The sequence below is a fragment of the Vigna unguiculata genome, chromosome 11 (assembly GCF_037176805.1).
Source record: "Vigna unguiculata cultivar grain cowpea cultivar isolate G323 ecotype 2 chromosome 11, ASM3717680v1, whole genome shotgun sequence".
Lineage (NCBI taxonomy): Eukaryota > Viridiplantae > Streptophyta > Magnoliopsida > Fabales > Fabaceae > Vigna > Vigna unguiculata.
Genome location: NC_140802.1, coordinates 32236362 through 32259686, shown reverse-complemented (window position 1 = coordinate 32259686; position 23325 = coordinate 32236362). Strand labels below are relative to the sequence as shown.

Sequence of the window (23325 nt, the reverse complement as noted above, 5' to 3'; positions counted from 1 at the left end):
AAAAACCCTAATTTCGGGAATCACTCCTTTTTCAAGAAAATGTAGAAAAAATGGTTCTTTTCATGAGCAAATTGCTCCAATTTAATAAGTTTTTGAAAAAAAAAAGAAACTAAAAGAAAGAAATGAAAAACAAAATATTACAGAGACTGGAATCGTCACCAATGGTTGGCGATTGTGGGGTTGTTCTATGTGGGAGAAGAGTGTAACAACATTGTTAGAATCACGTCACTGCCACTTCATTAGGGATGCATTTACATAATCTAGAGCCTGAGTTCCTGTTCTAGTTCTTTAAGTTGTTCAAGTTTGATATGGTTGTGAGAGAATAAGAAGGGTAAAGGGAGCGAGAAGATTTGCAAAGATTGAGAAAAAAAAATCGTAGTGTAGATTATGAGAGATTTATGAAGAACGGGTTGTTGTCCATCACTTACATCATGAACAGTCCTCGAGTCACACAATTTGGTCACAAGAGGCGGGAAAGGATTCAAAAACCACTGAGGACAGGTGCCAACCTTTTAGATAAAGACCAAAAGACTAAAATATCCTGCTTTTGGATATGTGTCAATATTTTAGATAGGAATAATGATATGATTTACCTTATACATCATCTTTCTATATTTATAGTAGATAATAGATTAATTAGTTACAATAAAAAGAAGGAAACATGTATATGTTTTTACCGGTAAACATGTAAACATCTATACTATTATTGTTAATATTGTTAATAAAGATAATTCATTATTTTTAGGGTTAAATATGGTTTTGGTCCTTCAAGTTTAAGTGAAATTTGGAATTAGTCCCTCTTCAAAACTTTTGACCAATTTAGTCCTTCATCTTTAAAAATGCGTGAATTTAGTCCTTTTAACCAAATTTTGTTAAATTTATCTGACGTTTCAAGCGCATTTCATGATAGTATTTGAATTGTTTACACCGTTTGACACATTTTCGCTTTAATGTTAAGTCAAATATTATCATAAAATGCGTTTAAAATGTCAAATAAACTTGACAAAATTTGGTAAGAAGGACTAAATCCACGCATCTCTAAAAATGAATGACTGAATTGATATAAAGTTTCGAAAATGGACTAATTTCAAAATTTACTAAGACTTGAGGAACCAAAAACATATTTAACCCTTATTTTTATATACAAAATATTTGTTTAATTTTATCCTTTTAATAACTATTTTTTTTTAAATTTAAATAATTATTTATAATAAAAAATTATTTTAAATTTTGATTACTTTTTAAATTTCATTAATTAATTATAATAAAAATCCATTTATTTAATAATAAAATTGCAAAACAATATTTTATAATTTACTACTTTTTATTTCAATAATTTAACATTATTTTATAATTTAATAAAAAAACATTATAATAAAAGAAAAATGAAATACATAATGTATGTATTTTGGTATAAATATAATAATATTTTAATATATATATATATATATATATATATATATATATATATATTTAATAAATATAATTTTTATAGAATTAAATAAACCCTAACTATATTTGGGAGGGTACTTTTTTAGAAAATTTTAAAAAAAATTATTAATATTACAATTTTATATTATTTTCTGGAATAAAAAAAATGTAATCTTTTAAATTCTTTACTAAAAAGACACCGAGAAAATGAACAAAAAAAAAAAAAGATTTGGTGAACACAGGGAAAGGAGAGGGAAGAAATCACTCCAAAGAGTGAAGAAGCAGTAAGATCCGTCCCTAATCCCAATTTCTGATTACAAAACCGCGTCTTCTCAAACACCCCAAGCGTGATTTGTTCGGGGCGAATGAAGTTTTAACTCCATTTTACGCTTGGCGGTTTGGGATTTTGCGATTGCGTTCGAAGAAAATCACGTTCCGCTGGAGGAGCGGTTAAAGAGAATAAGAAATGGCCGCAGTTGATGTTATCAAATCTTGCATCGATTCTATCAGACAGGTAGCACAAGCCTTCCGAAGTAGAATTCCTTCAGTTTTATGTCTGTTTCTGATTTTGCGGAATGATTCAGATTCAGTAGGGCTCTGCAATGCATATGATTTTAATTTTTCTTAATTTCGCAAAATTAAGAACCAATTGGGTGTAACTTGTATGTAGAATAAAGGAATATTGAAATGCATGTTTTAAATGTATGTAGCGTTCTTCTGGTGAAGTTTTCTTTACTTTATTAGCCAAATTAAACAGTGGGAGGGATTAGATGGATGTATCTTGGTCTATGTTAGTGCCCTTGGTACCTAGATTAAACTTGAGGAACCATTTTTAGAAGAAGAGCTAGGAACCAGGTTTAGTTTAATGCGATTTAAGAAGTTATTTTGACCTTAAGAGTTATGGTATGGGTTTGGGACCAAGGTTTTAAACTGCGTATGTGCTTTTGTTATTATCTTCGATATTGTTGGAAATTGTAGACACTATTGAGGTTTAGATTTTTTCAGATTGTACATAATACCCCTCCTTTCTTGTCTCTACACTAAGGCTCTTAATTGTTTAATAAACATTACAGATATATCCCTTGTACATTACACTGACTTTTCTTGTTTTGTTTGAAAAACATTGCATCAAGGTTGTTGTTAATGTTATAAAATTAGGGGTGCTGTGTGCAATTTTAAAAAAACTATTAGGGAGTATCAGAGTAATTCACTATTTTTTTTAAAACCCTTTTTAGTGGATCCTCCATTAGCAAGAACATTTATCCCAAAAGGCAATAGGTTGTCACAGAACTAATTCTAATATTGAGATTGGAAGAAATGATCTTGGGTATGTTCATATAGCTCCAGGGAAGAAAGCATTTAGAGTGCTTTACTGTTGTGTTCATCCAAAATCTATATTTATTTTCTTAATTTTGTGCTTATGATGGAGTAGCTCATTGTTTTCTTCTCTTTAACATTAAGTAAAGTTATTCACTTGTAGATTTGAGGCCAATATAGTTTCTGCAAAGCATCTTATACTGCACTTGTGAATTTGAATTTATTCCTGAAAATATTACCCAATTGTACATGTTACAACTGTAACCATGTGATCCTTTTCCTTTTAGTTTTTTCATTAATATAAGTTGTGCCCTTTTTTCCAGATATCAAAGCATATTCAAGATGCTACTGTTTATCTAGATGCTGGATCTACAGAAAGTTTCCAATTTTTAGGGGCCTATCCAGTACTTCTTGAACTTGGAGCACGGGCTATTTGCAGTTTGGAAAACATGTGTGCACTTGATGTTGTAAGTACTGGTTTCATATTGGATTGTTGCCCTAGTTGTCTTTCTGTGCTTTCAGTAAACTACCAAGATTTGATTATCATCTCAATGATTGATTTAATTACTATAAAATTTAAAGATATTACTATTTTTCTGTTTTGAAAAATACTACATCAGAGGCTATGAAATGAAATCAATAATTTTTGGTGATCTGTGTTTGGATTTTCACTTAATGAATTCTTCCCTCTGGCCAAAGTTTGGAGCCCATTAATTCCTATGTTATATCGGTGAATGTAGGTAGGGCATGTATAAGCTTTAGACAAGTTTAGTGATCTGTGTTTGGATTTTCACTTAATGAATTCTTCCCTCTGGCCAATGTTTGGAGCCCATTAATTCCTATGTTATATGGTGAATGTAGGTAGGGCATGTATCAGCTTTAGACAAGTTTTAGTGTAGCTAAGTGATGAATATCTATAATTCACGCACTAATAATTACCGCTATGCGTGATGTTATGAACTGAAAATATTTTTCTATTAATAATTCTGAATTCCTTTATTTAAATATTAAGATAAAGGTTTCTCACTGAGTTGAGGCTTTCTCTTTTTCAATTTTAACACCATTCTTGCCTTTTCTCCTTGTTGTAGGGAACATGTTAATACCCATTGTTATTTGTAAATATTGTATCCTTCTTTTCATGGGTCAAGTCCTTTTCAGATGGAATGATCTGAATGTCATGTGCTTGAATAATAGGAATTGATTTTATACTGTTTTTAGTGGTTGGATTCTCACTCAGGCAAGCCTATCCAGTATTCCCTTTTATTTCCTTTCCCTTTCTTGATACTTGTTGAGGTGTCACAAAGGGTGGAGAAACTTTTGAAGTTTTTCCTCTGGTCTTGTGTAGCCAAGCAAAGTAGCAGAGGCAATTCATCATTTGAAGGTTTATTGCAAATCTCAGATTAAATGGTGGATTGAGTATTGTCTTGATAATCTACTATGCAGAAGCATGGCTTTGTCAGCTCATTTGCTATGGTGTATTTGTGTGGAGACAAATGCCTGTATGTTCAGTGGTGTCCCTGTACCCATACCATAAAACTATTACGGGTGAAATTGTATTTGTGGCCACTTGGGTGCTTATTTCACGGTTGCTTTGAGGATAATGATATACAATGAAATTGAATTGCTCTTTTGCGTGTTTAAGGCTTTGAGCTATGATTCAGAGGCAGATGAAGGGGCTGACCTGGTGGGGCCATGGTCACTTTCATTTATTTATTTTTGTTTAAATGATTCTAAAGATTATTTTGTGATCACCCCAACACACTATTTATCTAATCTGTTTCTTGTATTATATTGTTTTTATACTCAATAGTCAATATATTTGTGTTTTATTATAAAAGTATTATTTATATGTTAAATTCTTGCATATGTTATGCATGTGAAAATTTAATTTTTCTTTTAGTAGTGTTTTTTTGTTTTTGACCGCCCTTGAGACACAGTTCTTGGTCCACCTTTGGTTATCTTTTCCCCTTGAAATTCACACAAATCGTGTTTGAACATAAAAAAATTGTGTTTTTTAATGTTCACGGATAATGATGTTATAGAATTGAATAATTCTTAATCCTCCTACCTTTTATGGCAAGTATTGGATGAAAAGTAAATGTATTTAATGTTTTGGAAGTATAAATACTTACTGTAAGAGAGAGTAGAAGCATTTGTAGGAGGATATAGAATTCCCTTATAGAATTTGTTCTTTAGCCGTTCCATGATTCCATCCTTTTTCTTAGTAAATTAATAGTTGATGCTGCATGGAACCACGTGTAGATATTCTTTCATCTGCTGGCTCAGATTTCTACATGCTCCTGATTTGTTTGTATTATAATAGTCTATGACTACTTTTAGGCTGGCCACATGTATCATGATTTACTTTTATCAATGTTTCCTTGTTTAGGTGGTAGATTGGAACTCAAATTCTGATCCTGCGAGGAAACTTGTGGTTATCACATCAAGTCTACTAAGTGATGCTCACCGGTATATTTTACGTTGCCTGAGCACACATCAAGTTGTTCGTCATTGCATTATATTTACATCTATCTCAGAGGTGCTTATCTACAATTACATCTCTTTTTCCCTTTTTCTATTTCCCTCCTTGGCTCTCCTTTTATTTATACATATATTATCGTTCCATGTTTTCATACATTTAATGTTGTTGGCTAGTGTTGTCGATATCAGATAACAAAAAATATCGGTGATCCAAAAATCCTTTATAAAGTTATAATCAAAACCATAATGAGTTATGGCGGAAACATTGCGGTCAAAAGAAATATAATACCATCACATATAATTTTAATACAAAAGTAATGATATTATGTCTAAAAATTCAAATAATAACGAAATCATATCAAAACACCACAAATTTGACCCGGATGAAACATGGTGTTTTCTCATAAAGAGGTTAGTTTTATAAGTGATTTAGAAATGGATCTTGATCATCTTTATTATTATCATTATTATTACTATTTTTATTATTATTCTTTTTTATATTTGCATGGCATTTTTTTGACAGTTTTAAACAATAACATTATTCCCTTGGCCTGTACTGTAATTACTCCTTTTTTTCCTGTCTTTTGTAATAGTAAAATAAGCTACCAGTTTCTGAAGAATGAGTTATGGTTGCACCTTAATCGTTGTATTTTTCATTAGCATGCAAACCCTAGTATTACATGAGTAGTTGGCAAGTTGCTATCCCAGTGAAAGACTGATAGTATTAGTGGTGGTCTTAGGGCTTTTTTGGACAAGCCTCTCCACTAAAATTTCTAGGAGAGAAAATTAAGAAGGAACTAAATGAGTTTCTCCATAAGTTAAAATTAACTTATGCATAAGTTAAAAAATGAAAATTTAGGAAAATCGTGAGTTAACTTCTATAAATTAATTTATGCATGGGTTCGTTTTAACTTCTGAGAAAGTTTATTTAATTTTCTTCTCCTAGAAGTCCTTACGGGGAAGTTTGTGCAACAAACAAACCCTTAATTAATGTTGGTTTCCAGTATGTTAAAAAGGTAATGTTATAGTCGTAACAGAAACAGAAATTATCATCTTTTGGAAATAGTTTGGGCCATCTCTATTGTTTGGGAATAAATCAAAAAGTCAAAAGCAGATGAACTCATCATTTATCCATTAAGAATGAAATTACTTTATCCATTAATGATATTTTGGTAGTTAGTTTATAGTTATTTCGTTCCTATACCTATTTCCTTCCTTCATTGTTTCCTTTCTTTTTATCCTTTTGTTTTTGAATTTTCCATTACTAATAAAAAATGCAGACAGCACACTCAGCATTTCCTGATTCACCTCTGGGACCAGATGCATATCCTGAATATGAATCCTTACTGGTTCAAGATTATGAAGAACTAGTTAAGAAATCACGGACAAAACCGGGACAGGGAAAGCTCAATATTGAAGATGGGGGACGTTCAGAGTTTCCTTCCATTGGAGAGGATGTTCTTAATCTTGAAGCTAGTCCAAGTGGAAGAGATTTTTATGAGAATAATAATTCATTAGACTACGTTGAAGAATCAGTGATGAAATTGGTTGTTTCTGTTTATCATTTTCCCATGATTTTATGTCCTATTTCACCACGAGTATTTGTTCTACCTTCAGAAGGGTTGGTAGCTGAAGCACGCTTATCAACTGGGCATGAAGATTCCATTAGTCCTGGTTTGCCTCCATTTAGTACTGGTATTCTCTCTGATGCTGATGATGTGCCTCCAGGGGCTACTCTTACAGCACACTTTCTCTACCATTTGGCTGCCAAGGTAACTAGTTATATGCATTTTTTAACTGAAATGTGTGCACACTTCTGTTGACTTTATTTCAAGATTTGTTTTTTTCTTTTTTAATTTTTTAGGATTCTTGTATTGTGTACTTCATTCATATACTTAAATGTCGGGGACAATCTTGAACATTATAATATTAATAGGTCTGTGATAGAGCTGCTCCATGCAATATTGTTCTTTTTTACTGGGGGCTCATACTTCCATTCTGAAAAAGATTACTGAAATAAAAATTTTCTCGTAAGAGTGTTACTCATTTAAACAGATCTACCTCTGAATCTTTTTCAAAAACTTGGTTTTTAACAGCACACAATATTATTGTTTGATTCATGTAGCCAATCCCATTTAAGGGTGAAAATGGACTTTTTCACCTTGACCATTAATTTTCTTGGTTATGATAGATGGACTTGAAAATGGAAATTTTCTCCCTTGGTGATATATCAAAAACTGTGGGAAAAGTTTTGACAGACATGTCAAGTCTTTATGACGTAGGCCGCCGCAAACGATCAGCAGGACTGTTACTCATTGATCGTACACTTGATCTTCTCACTCCTTGCTGCCATGGCGACTCACTTGTTGACCGCATATTTTCTTCTTTGCCCCGTAGAAATAGAACAATTTCTGGCAAAGGTTCTGGGAGCCAACTCAAACTTGGTTCTTTATACCTACAACGTGCTCCTTTAGATGTTCAGATACCACTTGCAAGGATCCTCAACGAAGAAGATTCGAAAATAGACAGTTTTCGTCTTTTAGAAAGCGTTGAGGCTTTTATGTCTGGGTGGAATTCTGGTAATTCTGATTCTCAGTTAGCTGGCTTGATTAACCTTGGCCAGAAAATTCATGACAAGCCTAGTCACACTGATGCAGAGATACTTACTGGGTCCTTTGTCTCTTCTGAAAATTTCCTTGGGATGCCACTTTTGGAAGCTATTCTAGATAGAAGAACGAAAGATGGAGCCTTACTGGTAAAGAAATGGCTACAAGAAACTCTGCGCAGGGAAAATGTTGCCGTGAATGTGAAGTCTCGTCCTGGTGTTGCTACAAAACCGGAGATACAAGCTATGATCAAAGCTTTGTCCAGGAACCAATCATCTTTGCTAAGGAACAAGGGAATTATCCAATTAGCTGCAGCCACGTTATTTGCCCTTGAAGAATCAAATTATACCCTATGGGATGCATTCAGCAGCGCAGAGAAAATTCTGAGTGTAAGTTCTGGAGAAACAAGTCAAAGTCTTGCCATTCAAATTGGTGACCTTATCAACAAGAGTGCTCTGTTGGGATCACATGTAAATAAGGGGAAAAGAGAGATCTCAAAGGGGTTACTTTCTTTGCAAGATGCTTTGCTGTTGATGATCATTGGATATATATTTGCGGGTGAGAATTTTCCAACATCTGGCGCTGACGGGCCATTTTCTTGGCAAGAGGAGCGTTTGTTAAAAGATGCTGTTGTAGATGCGCTTTTTGAAAATCCTTCAGTAGCAAATCTCAAGTTTCTAGATGGACTGAGAGAAGAGCTTGAAACTAATGTTGATAGCAAGTTAAAATCTCAGGGAACTGCTGAAGAATCTTCGGAACTAGATATTGATGATTTTGATGATGATCAATGGGGAAAATGGGGTGATGAAGATGGTGATGATGACAATAAAAATGAACAAGTATATGGTGATGTGCAACTGAAGTTGGAGTTGCGTGATAGGGTGGACAATCTTTTCAAATTTCTTCACAAGTTATCTAATCTGAAAAGAAAGAATATACCATTGAGGGATGGATCATTGACCATGGAAGCCAATTTTGATGAGGATAGAAAAGGATTGCTTTATAAGATATTAACAAGGGTGTTGGGCAAGTACGACGTGCCTGGGTTAGAATATCATTCTTCCACTGTGGGGCGCCTCTTTAAGAGTGGGTTTGGAAGATTTGGCCTTGGTCAGGTAATTATGGTTTGTTAATTTTTGTTATGCGGAGGTTGCTTTAGTAGTCCAGTTCAAATATGCTAATCATTTTTTTTAACCTTTTCTCCATTCTTCTTGTCAATACGAATACTGCAGGCCAAACCAAGCCTTGCTGATCAAAATGTCATTTTGGTGTTCATTATTGGCGGTATTAATGGGCTCGAGGTGAAATTCTTGAATACCTTTGTCTCCTCTCTCCCTCTTACTATTCCAATATGTCTGTGAATAACAATATGGGCATACTATTGCGAATTAAAGTTTGAGTAAATAATCTACACATTGACATTGTATGTATGTAAAGGTATTCTAATCTGATATTCTATTATAATTTGTTGATTTTTACAATAACTATTTAAGAGTTATAGCAACAATCAATTTTTATCAGTTGACATTGTAAAACCTTATATATTGTCAGTGCTAAAAAATTGAAGTTTTTAAAACTATTATATATATGTGTGTGTATATATATATATATATATATATATATATATATATATATATATATTTTATAAATAATGTGACATTTGTTGTCTTTTTTTTTGTACATAACTCTGTTTAATTTAAAACCTGATCCTTGATTAGTATGTAGAACGGTAACCTGACTATTTTTTTACTTTTGACACTGTCAGGTGCGTGAGGCTCATGAGGCATTGGCTGAAAGTGGAAGACCTGATATTGAGTTGCTAGTTGGTGGAACAACTCTTCTCACTTCTAATGACATGCTCGATTTACTGCTAGGGAATTCTAGTTACTTTTAATTCGTTCATCTGTTAAGATATAGGAGCTAGAAATTAAATTGAATTTGGTTTTCTTATATCCTGTATGTTGTAACTTTTAACTTTGTATAGGCAGTTCTAATTGTATTTTCTTTCTTTCCAAATCAAAAACAGAGAAATTAATAAATTGAGTCAAAATTGGCTTTTAATATACAAGTCACAGTTCGAGAATTTTGATGTGTTGCCATTCAAGGAAGCATGAAATCATGATGCAGAAGGACCAGCATACTCTGTTCAATATGCTTTCAGTTTCGATTAGTTGCTTTCTTTATCTCATTGTTACACCATAAGACATGACGTGGACACGGTTTGCTACGTGGGTTGATTCAGTAACATAGCTGAATAGAAAGGAGTACAAGTCATGTGTATGAACTTTTAGATTGAGTAATCTACCCAAAATTCATATTTATAAAATAGGGTTAAATATGTTTTTGGTTCCTCATGTTTCAATAAATTTTAAAATTAGTCTCTCTTCGAAATTTTATACTAATTTAGTTCTTTATCTTTAGAAATGTGTGGATTTAGTCCTTCTTATCAAATTTTGTTAAGTTTATTTAACATTTTAAATGCATTTTATCATAATATTTGAGTTAACATTGAAGTTAAAATTTTTCAAACGGTGTAAATAATTCAAATACTATTATGAAATATCCTTGAAACATTAGATAAATTTAACAAAAATTGGTTAAAATGACTAAATTTACACATTTTGAAAAATGAAGGACTAAATTGGTCAAAAATTTTGAAAAGGGACTAATTTCAAATTTTATTGAAACTTGAGGGAGTAAAAACATATTTAACCCTATAAAATATCATCAGTTTCTTCTGCTATTTTAAACTAAGAAATGTCTCGTGTAATTTCTAAACTAAATACTCATGTGTTTGTACCAATTTAGATTCTCTGGGAGTTCTTTTCTATGATTTCTCTATTGTACTTTTCCATATGAGTACTGATTTTGATTTTTTAAAACATATTAGAAATAAATTATCCACATCAATATACTTTTAATGTTTAGTAGAAAATAATACCAATAAACGATAGAGAACAACACCAATAAATTGAGTAGATAATCTAGACTCGTATTCATATTTATCGGATTAATGTGCAGGTAGATCGAAAGGGATATTCAATTATCTGTGTATAGAAAAAAAGAAGGAATGAGTGAAAAACTATTAATTATTTGTGTATAGAGAAAAGGAAGGAATAAATGAAAAATTATCCTACTGAAATGAGGCAAATACACTGAACCAGATAATTTGTTCCAACACCCTATGTTTTATTTATTGCCTTTCTTTGTAGTGCCTTGCACAGAGAATCTTCAGAGTGCAATCATATACAAATATTCTATTCATTTAGGGGGGGAGTGTTTCTTCTTGTTCAAATTGAGTATAGTTTTTTTATAAAAATTGACCAAATCCATGTGGATACTACAATCAAACCAATATACTTGGTGTGATTACTCTAATCCAAAGGGTCATAAAAAACAAAAAATAAAAATAGGAAAACACACAAAAGAAATGCTCTAAACTATTAAAAATATGGATAATTTGACACTTAACACACATACTCCTCAACTTCACAAATTTAATTATTCATTTAAAGGATAACTCCAAACCTCTTGCAACAAAATACCTATTTTAATATGCAACTTTTCCATTAAACTAAAAATATTACAATAATTGTTCAACACTTTAAACCATCCATGAAAGTATACTCATTATCTATAATGGTACACACATAAATATGAACATCAATTTCTAATTTCATTAAGAAAGATAATTTTCCTTATTTAGAAATTGAGTTATTCCAATTGTATCAACTTTAAGTAGAAAGCTCAAACCTGTTCATAGAAAACTTTGATCACCAAATTAAAAGGTATTATTAAAACCTTGAACCAGTGAAGATTCATCATTGAAACACACATGCAAACTCATATCCCTAGATGTGCAAACTATACACAAGTAAACAACCTAAGCAAAAAAGCTAAATAAAAACTTATTGTAAACAAAAATTTGATCAATCGTTTTGCTTCACTTTTCTAGTTTCACTATGGTGGACTCAAAATCATGTAAAGAATGAACGACTAGATTAGAAATCTAGAAAGAATGTAGAGGAAAATTATTCGTTAAAACAAAGGTCTAATACCCTATTGTTTTTGGTTACCCACCCAAATACAACAAAACTCAAGGCTTACAACATGAAGAATATACGTCTGATAAACGTTAAACAGGTCACGAGTGCATGTGCTTTGTTTGATAAATGATAAAGCACATTGCAATTTTTGCTACATCTAATGTAACACCATGGATTGATATTACTAGATAAAGCATATATCATATAATTTCTTTTGGAATTAGAATAATATATAAAGTTCCCAAGCACAAGAAAATTTAAAACTTATATCGCTACAGTTCAATTACACAGCTCCATCTTTATTACAAGTTCATAGTAGGGAAAAACATCATAAAAACTTATTACAAAATGCCTGAAAACAAAACATAGAGAAAAATTGTAATATCCCGTCCGGATATTACGAGTTTTTAATAAAATAAAATAGAAATAATAAATAAACGTCATTTATTGAAATATCATTCTCCAAAACGCGGGAAAATTAACATTTATTACATCAGAAATTATTCCAAAATCCATAATTATAACCTCTAAAAAAATATAAAAGTCGGTCACATAAGTGTTTACAAATTTATTCAAAAACCATAAAACATAAAAACTCTGGTAAGTCTTTTCTCCCGGTCTATCCCCGCTCCATCTCTAAACCTCACCAGATCTACTTGCAACATCATTTGCTCTCGCATACCGCATACGCAATCATTGCCAAACACAAGCAGATAGGGTGAGCTAACAATTAAACCAACATATATACAAAACATATATATATATATATATATATACAAACACACCAAAGGAATTCCCTCCTTTGATTCCATACCACATGGCCACCATCATGTTACTCGTGATCTACATCTTTAGACGAATACCTCAAGATGTCATGATGCCTCACCTACAAGCCACAACTTGTAGAACACGTGCGGGAAACCAACTACGGACTATACTCTGTAATGCCAGGTGGAGTTCCCAATACGAACATAGTTCATAACGTCCCAAGACTACCAAACTTGTCAGCCACATACTCAAAAGGGCAATCTATATAGACCCATTTGTACGAGCCACAACTCGCACACTCACACTGGCAACACTCACCAACCTGGGTCATTAGTGGCGGATCTTGCCCAATAATATTGGGGGAGCCAAAAACTGTACTCAATTTATATTTTTAATTATTATCACTATACAATAAAAATTAATACATAATTTAATATAACCGTAACTACAAAACAAATCACACATATCTAAAGTATTACTTTTTCAGATTTTTAAACTCATCAATAATTAAATAAAAACTAAAAATTTCAGCTATTTCTTTTAATATAAATATGAAAACCTTTCTAAATAATTAATAGGAAATTTCTCATGTAACTCGTTGAACTTTAAGAAAAGAATCTTCTAATTGAACAATATGATTATTAGTATTATGTTTCAGAATATGTAAAATATTGAATTAGTCTTGTTTTCATCTTCACATGTAGCTTTCCTTTTATCACTTTAAAATAATGAATCTATTATCTTATTCTTCATTAATATTTATCACAACCTAATAAAAGATTGAGAGTTCCTAAAAATGATTAAAATCAAAAAATAATTTATTACAATCTAATAAAAAAATGAGAATTCCAAAAAAAATCTATGATAATAAAGTCATAAGTCAAAATCGGTTATGAAAAAACACATCATACATTATTTTTACTTCTATATTCATAAAAAATAAATATAAGACTCATGAGATAAAAGATAATGCTAACTATTAAACAAATATTTCAGGATAAAGTAAGACATGAGAATTTCCTTTTTTTCTTTAATAGTAAAAGAGAAAAAATGAAATTAAAAGAAAAAAATAATAAGTTTGTATCCAACTTCTTTTTTAAAAGCGAAAAAAAAAACATGTGAGAATAAGAGATAAATCTAATATGTAAAAAAACTCAAAAAGATAATAAAAAAAGAAGTATCTTAATAAATATTTTTAATTTTTATTATATTTGATTTTATGTTTTATCATTTATTATTATTAAATGTTATACTTTATAAAAAATTAAAAAAATACCTAATTTAAAAATCATATTTTTTAATATAAACTACATATAATTTAAATTTTTTAAAAAACATTAAAATTTTCTAAATTACATATAATATAAAAAAATTAAAAAAATTTGGGAGGGGGGGGGGGGGCCATGGCCCCTCCCTGCTCCTTAAAACATCTGCCACTACGGGTTATAACTCAAGAGTTCCTTGTGTTCATCCGTCATCCCGAGCCGCAACTCAAGAGATGTCATTCCGAGCCACAACTTAAGGAATGCCACGTGCTTAACCCCTATCCCGAGCCACAACTCAAGGGATACGTTCTAAGCCACAATTCAAGGAACATCAGCAAGTCGACCTTCGAGATATCACCAAAGCGTTGTAGACCACGCATATCCACAGCAACCAAAACACAACTTCTACCTCTACACTATCACCTGGCATTGCTCTTAAGTCACCAGGCGAAACGCGCTTCCAAATCGCTTGGCCTGGGGACATGTGCCGCCAGGCACTAAACAGCTTTGTTACCACTGTTTATGCATGTATCGCTTGGTGGAACAACCCTCACCGCCAAACGCCACATGTCCTTGTTGCCCTCTGGACTTGCGGCTATCGCCTAACGGTCCAATACCGCCACTAGGCGCTTCCCTAGTACTTGCGCAATACAAGTTTTGCTTCAGGTCCAGGAACAATTAATCACACACCACTCTCACCTTGCCACTTTATCTAGAGTACCATAAACCTAGTTAATTATTGTCCCCAATGATTCCAGTTGTCATAACTCCTCTCATGTACATTCATTCCCTAATTGTGGTCACATAGGCAACCCTAGGTATTCACACTTATCACTTCGTTATTTATTGATGCATCTGCACTTGACACTCAAGTTCCTAATTGTATGATGCCTTCCAGTCTAGTGGAACTCTAAATTGATGACATCCCTACGACAATGTTGTGATTATCACGATTCTTCCAAATCCCAATTAACCCCAAGTTAATTCATACTACTAATTCATAAATAAACCATCCTAGGCCTATGTCCAATGACCCATAATTTGTTTCATAAATAATTCTACTTCCTTAGAGACCCAAACTCACGACAGTACAACCCCTCCACTCTTCCACTTAATGCTTCTCAATCATATGCTTATGGTTAATAATATTATTTTAGACTCCCAATCATAGAATTTTATTACCTCTGTCTGCACATTTTGATTCAAAAAACTTGAGATTCCCAAATATTCCAACTCTAACATTCATGTACACAAAATTTCATCCAATTGAATCTCTTTACAACATAATTTCAACAACTAGTCCTTCTAATCAATCCATTTTCATGTAAGGATCCATTTTCCCCAACCAAACTAGCCCAAAACACGTAAAACCCCAAATTCAAGCCAATTTTAACTCGCGTCGTCTGGCGGGTGTTCATCACCGCCAGGCAATTCATACAAAAACTCAAGAACTGGGTTGAAACACGTGCGTTGCCTGGCGGCCCGTTCATGCTGCCAGGCAGTTCGTCTCTGAAACCTAGAATTTACATAGATAAGGTATGTATCGCTTGACGATTTTGAAGGCCTGTCAAGCAGCTTTGAAGGCCTGCTAGACAATTTCTGGAAAAAAATCCAGAAACATGAAATTTCATATATTAAGTGACACTAAAACATTCAAGTATACATACAATGATACACAAGAGCAATACAATCAAATAAACGCAGGGTCCAACTCTTCTAACCTAGATTCCTTCCTTGCTTTAAAATTGATGAGTATAGAGTTCTTCCTTAATCAACAATGACAGCCCATTTTTCTCCTTTCACAAACCACACTCACTCGCTCTCTGAACGCATAGGGTTTCTCTGCCCTTCCACATTCATGCCAAAAAGAATTTTGACAAAAAGAAAGTTTAATTTGAATCTACCAAGGTTCGAACCCATCACCATGTCAATGTCAAATCAATGCACAATCATTCAGCCAAATTCATATTTCGTGATAATTTCTATAATTCTAGGATTATATTATCACTCATCATGATCAAGCATATTATTAAAATAATAATCAATTAAATAACATACATAAGACTTGAACCCAAGTCCTCTCACATAATCAAGTACTCTCAACCATTTGAGTTGTGTAAGACCCGTGGAATTTAATTAATTAAATAAATAGTTCATTAATAAATGCGGGTAGTGGGAGTGACATTCATTATTAAATTCTAACTTGTATGACGTGGAAAAGTACTAGCTCAAGTGGTTGAGAGTATTTTATTGTGTGAGAGGACTTGGGTTCAAGTCTTATATATGCCAATTGTATGTTATTTATTCGTTATTATTTTAAATATATGATTATCATGTTGTGGGATAATATAATCATTGAATTCTATTAGTCATCATGAAATATGTATTGGTTGAATGGTTGAGCATTAATTTGGCATTGGCATGATTGTGGGTTTAAACCTTGGAAAACCCAAATTAAACTTTATTTTTGCTAAACTTAGTTTTGGCTTGAATATGAAAGGGTAGAGAAAACCCTAGTCGAATGGGCAGCCAAGGGAGGCTGGAAAAGCAGCCCATAAGTGACCATGAATGGTAATTACATTCCCTTTAATGTTAATTTCGTTTTTAGGGTAATTAAGAGTAATTAACACACAATTGAGTGATTTTTAAGAGAGAAGGAGAAAGTTTAGTGTTTGATTTCGTTCTTCACATTTGAGAGAGTAAGTTCAGAGTGAGTTGGTGTTGTGAGAGGGAGAATAGGAGCTAATTGGAGGGAGAACTAAGAAGAATTTTGTTGAGCAAAGAAGAACCTTGGAATTCTCAAGCTTTTAGCAAGGAAATTAGGTTAGGGGAGCTGAACTCGTTTCCTTACACGTATAATTTATTTTGTATGAAAAAGCAAGTTAATTGGATGTATAAATACTGTTGCATTTTATGAATTTTGGGTTTCTGGAAGTTTTCCAGAAACTGCCTGGTAGGTGATGAATTTCCGCTAGGCGACTCATCAACGTTATGCTAATTCTGGGTTCCAGAGACGGAACCGCCTGGCGGCACTAATTGGCTCGCCAGGCGACGCTTGTGTCCAACCCAATTTTAGGTTCTCCCTGATGAAGGGCCAGGCGATAGTGATTGAAATGCCAGGCGACACAAGCATCTTGGCTCGATTTTGGGTATTTTAGTGTTCTGGGAGGATTTTGATCAGAAGAAAATAATGTTCTAATGGTTGTGAATAATTCGACATCATACATTTCTTAAATTCGTGGAGATTGGGGTTTAATTGAGTTGAACATGGTATGAATGTGAGTTTTAGGGTTGATGATTGGAGTTTTGATGAATTGGATATAATTGTTGTGTTTACACTAGAATTGTGTTAGATGTAATTAAATTTGATTATTGGTAAGCCTATTATTATGTTCACGAGATGAATGACGAAAATAGGCATAGAAACGCATTGAAGAACTGTTTAGGAGGGGTTGTGCAGGGTTGGAAATTTTGGATTTTTTCCAGAATAGAATGCACCGCCTGGCGGCAAGGATTGAGCCACCTGGCGCCATCGTAGAATGAGTGACCTGTGTTATGGTTTGGTGCATTGGTAATCTAGGGACAATTGGGAGTAATGGAAAAGGAAATATATACAAGGGAAGATATCTATGGATATGTTATTAGGATGTTAAGTAATAAAAAGAAGAGAGAAAGGGAGGGAGATGAATTATTAAGTGGTGGTAAAGGAATTGAGTAATGTTAATACAACAGTGTTTACAATTTACACCGGGACAACTGAGTTGAGGTATAAGGCAAGTTTTGAATGAAAATGTTTCCATTGAATTGGTTAATGGGTATCTAGTAAATGATATAAGCTTGAGTGTGATGAATCATTTATGATAGTTGGTTGGGAATTGCAGTCTTATAGAAGAAAAGTTTGGGATGCATGTAATAGGATTGATTGGGGCATGTTGGAATTACTGTCACATGATCTGAGGCTAGTTTAGCATGGGAGCTAATGGATTGGTAAACTTAAGATTAAGTGCAGTAAAGTGTTTTAATAATAATATGATATGAAGCGAGTACTTTTGACATAATAATTATAATGGACGCAAAGCATAGTGGGCACTATTATGGAGTTAGGATATGACCAATGGACTTGGTGGAGTGACTAACTGAGTAAGGATGTGAATAGATGGTGCCTGAATACGGACCAAATACCAGTACAGTGCAGGTACTGATACAACACCTGGTGGTAGGGTTAGACCGCTAGGCGATAATGACCAATTCAGAGAGGACTGGAATGAGTGGCGCCTGACGGTAAAAGGTGTTCCGCCAGGCGAGACCTGCACGAACAGAGGCATCAGAGGTGTGAGGCGCCTGGCGGTACGCGTCCCCCGCCAGACGGTCTGGAGGCTTGATGCGCCTGGCGCCTAGAATGCTGCGCCAGGCGATACCGTGATGCAATTAGGGGTTGCTTGTTTTGGAGTGTGTGATCTACAAAGCTTAGTGGTGCTTTCAACATGGGTTTGCTAGTGTTTCTTAAGTTGAGCTTAGAACGTATCACTTGAGTTGAGCTCGAGATAAGGGTTAAACACGTGGCATTCCTCGAGTTGAGCTCGGAATGGCATCCCTCGAGTTGAGCTCGGGATGGCAGATGAACACGAGAAACCCTTGAGTTGAGATCGGGTTGGCGAGTGTTGTCGGTATGAGTGTGCTGGTTGTGGCCAGTACGGATGGGTTCAACTAGATTTCCCTCCTCAATAATTAGTTGACGAATTTGGTAGTCTTAGGACGTTACGACCTATGTTCATATTTGGGAACTCCACCTGGCGTTACGGTGTATGATCCGTAGCATGGTTTTCCACACGTGCTCTATTGGTTGTGATCGATAGGTATGGCAGCAAGACACCTTGATGGACTCACTAGAAGATGTAGAACACAAATAACATGGTTGTGGCCATGTGAGAGGGAATCAAAGGAGGGAATCCCTATGTGGGATTGTATGATATATATATATATATATAAGTGTTTTATATATGTATATTTATATGTTGATTTTGTTAAGCTCACCCTATCTGCTTGTGTTTGACGATGATTTGTGCACGGTATACGTGAGCAGATGATGTTGTTGTAGGTGGATCAAAGGAGACTTAGCAACGGAGCGGGGAATAGCTTAGGATATTTTATCATGGACTTATGATTATGGATTTTTAAATCAATTGTAAAACTTTGATGTTACTAGACCTTAATTTTGTATAATGGATGAACACTCATTTTGGATTTTCAGTTATGGATATAGTTAAATAAAGTTTTAAATTTCTCACGTTTTTAGGAAATGGATTTAATATTAATGAGATTTAATTTGTTATTTTTGTTTTATTATTTAAATCCATAGACGGGATGTTACAAGTTGTGCATGACATTAATGATAACCATTGATGTTTTCTCAAAATGTTGATTAAGGATTATATTGAGATTATGTTGTTATCTTATGAAAACATATGTATATGGTTGCTCTCATGTTTGTATGTTGATAATGTCATTGTTTTTACTACGATTAATGATTGTGGCAGAGTGTATGACTACTTTTGGAAACCAAAAATTGAACCATGTGAGATTTCGTGCTTCAAAGTTTATAATTACTGAGTGATACCACTTTTGACTTACAATTAAATTTTCTTGAGTTTCATTGCTAAGTGTTCTTCATTTGCATGTCTACATAAGAAGAAGACAATTTTCTTTTCTTCTTTGCACCATAGTTTGACTGAAAAAGCTAACCTTGTTTTTCAATAATAAAATCTTTGTGCAACCCTTTTGAGCATTAAAAAAATATTTCCTTCATCTTTGAACCTTTAAGCCTTATCGAAAACAATTGACCGCCTCACCTTAAGTTGAGAGAGCAAACATTTCATGGGCATTAGTGCGATTCAAATTTGGGGAAGTTATCAAAAGAACATAGCAAAGGGAAGCATGAGGAACCAATTTGAGTTGGTTGTGGTTCATGTGGTGAAGTCTTGTAAATATTTCATATATATAAGAGAAAAAGAAAAAAAATGAAATAATGTGGTTGCAAGATGGTGTTTGATTTTAGTATGGTTTTCAAATAAAAGAGAGTAGAATGTTAAGATTGTTATTTGATGTAATTTCTCTCTTTGCTCACTCTTGCTACCTTGAAAAATCGAGTCCCTTCCTAGCCTAGTCACAATCCAACTAATAAAGTCCTCGTGGTGTTTACATGTTGGTGAAAATTCTTGGCTTACTTGAAACAAAAAGAAAAGTCAAACTGTTTGGAATTAGTAGTAAAAGAGAGGATAACACACACCCTCATACACTAGTGTGCTTAAGTTAAGCACATATTCTAGTGAGGATTAGTACCTTTGGTTGATTAATGAAAACATTTTTTCCATGGTTGTTAGTCCCTTATAAAGTATATACATGCATTCTTGTGATATTAGCATTGTGAGTACCATAGCTAAGGGTTTGCACGATAAGACTTACTCTATTTAGAATGGTTTAAAAGAAGAGCATGTCTAAATGATATCTAAAATGATTGTGTGAACTTGTTTCTTAGTAGTTTGACTACTACTGATTAAATGTCTCTCTGAGACCAAGTTATCTTTTACCTGAGGACAAGCAAGATTTTAAGTTTGGGGGATTTGATAATGTTAATTTTTACTTTTTATGTTAGTCATTTTCCATTAATATAAAATTTTCTTTAACTTTTATCTTTTCTAGTACTCAACTTTATATTGTTTTTTAGATTTCTTATGTTTTAGTTATTTTAAGCAAGTTATACATCTAACCCTCATTTATATGTGTGTAATAAATGAATACAAAGAAATTTGGTGCATAAAAACAAGCTGGAATCCGAGGAAGTATGAATCGACGACTAACTAATGAATTGAAAGAAAAATACCCACTATGGACACCATAGGACCCACACCTAGTGCCACTGAAACAGAGAGCACACCCAACTTTAGGGGTGCATGGCATTGGGCGGCACATACTTATGAACAAGTGGCACTGTGCGGCACATGGCTTACGTTGGGTGCCACTTTGATAAAGGCATCCCCTCTTGATTTGATCGATTGAGCCCAATGATTGAAGGAGTGTGCAAGGTGGTGGCAACGGTGATGTGTCAAAATTAGGGTATTTATTCATGTTTCTGTGAGGGTTTGAGGACTTTTCTAACCTTGGGTGGCAAGGGCTACAAAATGGAGGTTTTCCAAAGGAGATTTGCAAATGGGAAGCATGATTTTAGAGCTTGAAGGAGGTGTTTAGGCACCTTGGAAGAAGGTTTTCATCTCCTTTGGGTTCTCTTTTCTTCCCTTGTTCTTCTATTTTGTAAGTTCTTCTTAATGGAGAACTAAACCTAATTGTTGAAATTTGATGTAGTTAGCTGATCTTATGTATTTGTGTTGTTAATGCATACACTTTTCCATTTAATTGTCAGTATTCTTGTTTCAATGCTTAATGCTTGTTATGGCTTGATAACTCATGGATTGATTATTGGTTCATAGGGTACTAGGAAACATCTTATGTAATTTAGAATTTGAACAAATTACCTAATGAAGCTTGTATCAAGGGATATAACATGATTCATTAGTAATCTTAGACTCTTGGTCTTAAGGCATGTTTGTCTGTTAAGGATTCAAGGGATTGGAACTTAATAAGAAAACATAGGCTTAAAAATTCTAGGGGATTAGGATTTGATTAAATTTGTGAGTTGATTTTAACATGAAATTGGAATTGAGTTGATTGAATAAGCATGGGATTGAAGTTCTTGAAATCTAATCTTGGCAATGTATATATCTATCATTTTTATCATATCTATCATAAAGATCTTCCTGAAGCCCAACAATGTGAAGCAAATCACCTTAAGAAAAATGCTCTCAAAGGTCTTCTAGATAACAATAGCTTGATCAAAGGTGATGCTCTAAGCAATGGAGGGAGACAAAGAGTGAATGAGCCTAGATATGATCAGTGTGTTGCAACATTCCCAAGAAGGATACAAAAAATTAGAAGGAGAAGGAATGGTATAAAACCCAACAGAAAACACGTCTTGCTTTTAAAAATCAAAGCCATTCAAAAGAAACGAGACAATGAATTGTAATTACTTCTAGTAAAGACATGCATGACATAAATAAATAAGGCTAGGTCCTTCATTGAGATGAATATAAAAAGGATTGGATGGATTGAGGCTAGGATCTGGAGAAATAATTTGTGGACGAGTGGTATTGGGATATGTGTTTGCCATGATGAAAAACAAAAGGGACAAAGCTTCGAAAGGAGCTTTGATACCACAAAAGGGAGTATACTTATAGAGAGAAAAGCAAAGAAGAAACATTGTATTTGTGGTGTGTCATTACTGCATTAATAAAAGTGATTGATATATATATATATATATATATATATATATATATATATATATATATATATATATATATATATACACACACACACATGTAAAAGGATGACCTAATGAGATAAGGATAAAGAGAAAGCACTATAAATTTGTCCTATATACAACTCACTACATGTTGGTCCAACATTTTGATATGCCTTTTTATTTTGCATGTTTGACTTGGCCGATTTGTACTAATTTTGAGTTTTTTCCTCCATTAAGCATACAGAGTTGAGTTAGGAGTAACTTAATGAAAGAATGCTTGAATGAGATCAACTAAAAATGGTTGGGAGTTGAAAAAAATACTTGATTATACTTGATAATGTTTATCTACCTAATAAAACTCGACTGATTATGCAAGAACTAAACATGGTCTATATCTCTTTGCTTAGACTAGAACTAATTATTTAAGTAAAGAAGTTGGAATAGTTAAATTTGAGCTTGCAAAAATATTTGAAATATTATCTTATACTTTTTTAATGTATTGTTTGACTTTACATACTCATGTGATACAATCTAAAAAATATAAAATTTAAAAACATCATTCAACCCTTTCTTCTTGCTTTATCACATTATAAAAAAAATAAAAAAACTCGAAAATAAAGTTTGAATAATTGAATTTATTTATTTATAAGCTAGGCTTTTTAATTATAATTAAAATATTACTATTACATTAATATTGGGTGCCATAGAATACGTACAATACACGTGTATATATATATATATATATATATATATATATATATATATATATATATATATATATATATATATATATATAACAATGCTAAATTGTTATCTAAAGGCCCATCCAATTGTGCTTTATTGTTGTTAAAAAAAAATGTTAAAAATTATAAAATTAGTTGAGTCGTTATTAGTTAATAAATCTGTTTTTTTAACCTTGTAACCCATCAGAAATCAAACGGTTTGATAATTGACCCGATTCCATACCCATTTTCCCTATTAACTAACAAAAGCCCGTATTAGAATTCCGGGTTTTTCAGGACCCGAACCAACTTACCCTGCTCCCCTCTTTCCCCACC

General features: G+C 33.1%; 1 protein-coding gene across 1 annotated transcript; it reads left to right on the top strand.

Moving 5' to 3' along the window:
• The first annotated feature begins 1642 nt into the window (after nt 1–1642).
• LOC114169432 (vesicle docking protein) lies at nt 1643–9918 on the top strand. Its single transcript, XM_028054575.2, has 7 exons — nt 1643–1945; nt 3072–3215; nt 5138–5287; nt 6510–7001; nt 7421–8950; nt 9068–9136; nt 9601–9918. The coding sequence occupies exons 1-7, from the start codon at nt 1898–1900 to the stop codon at nt 9727–9729; spliced, it is 2562 nt and encodes an 853-aa protein (XP_027910376.2). The 5' UTR covers nt 1643–1897; the 3' UTR covers nt 9730–9918.
• The last annotated feature ends 13407 nt before the right edge of the window (nt 9919–23325 follow it).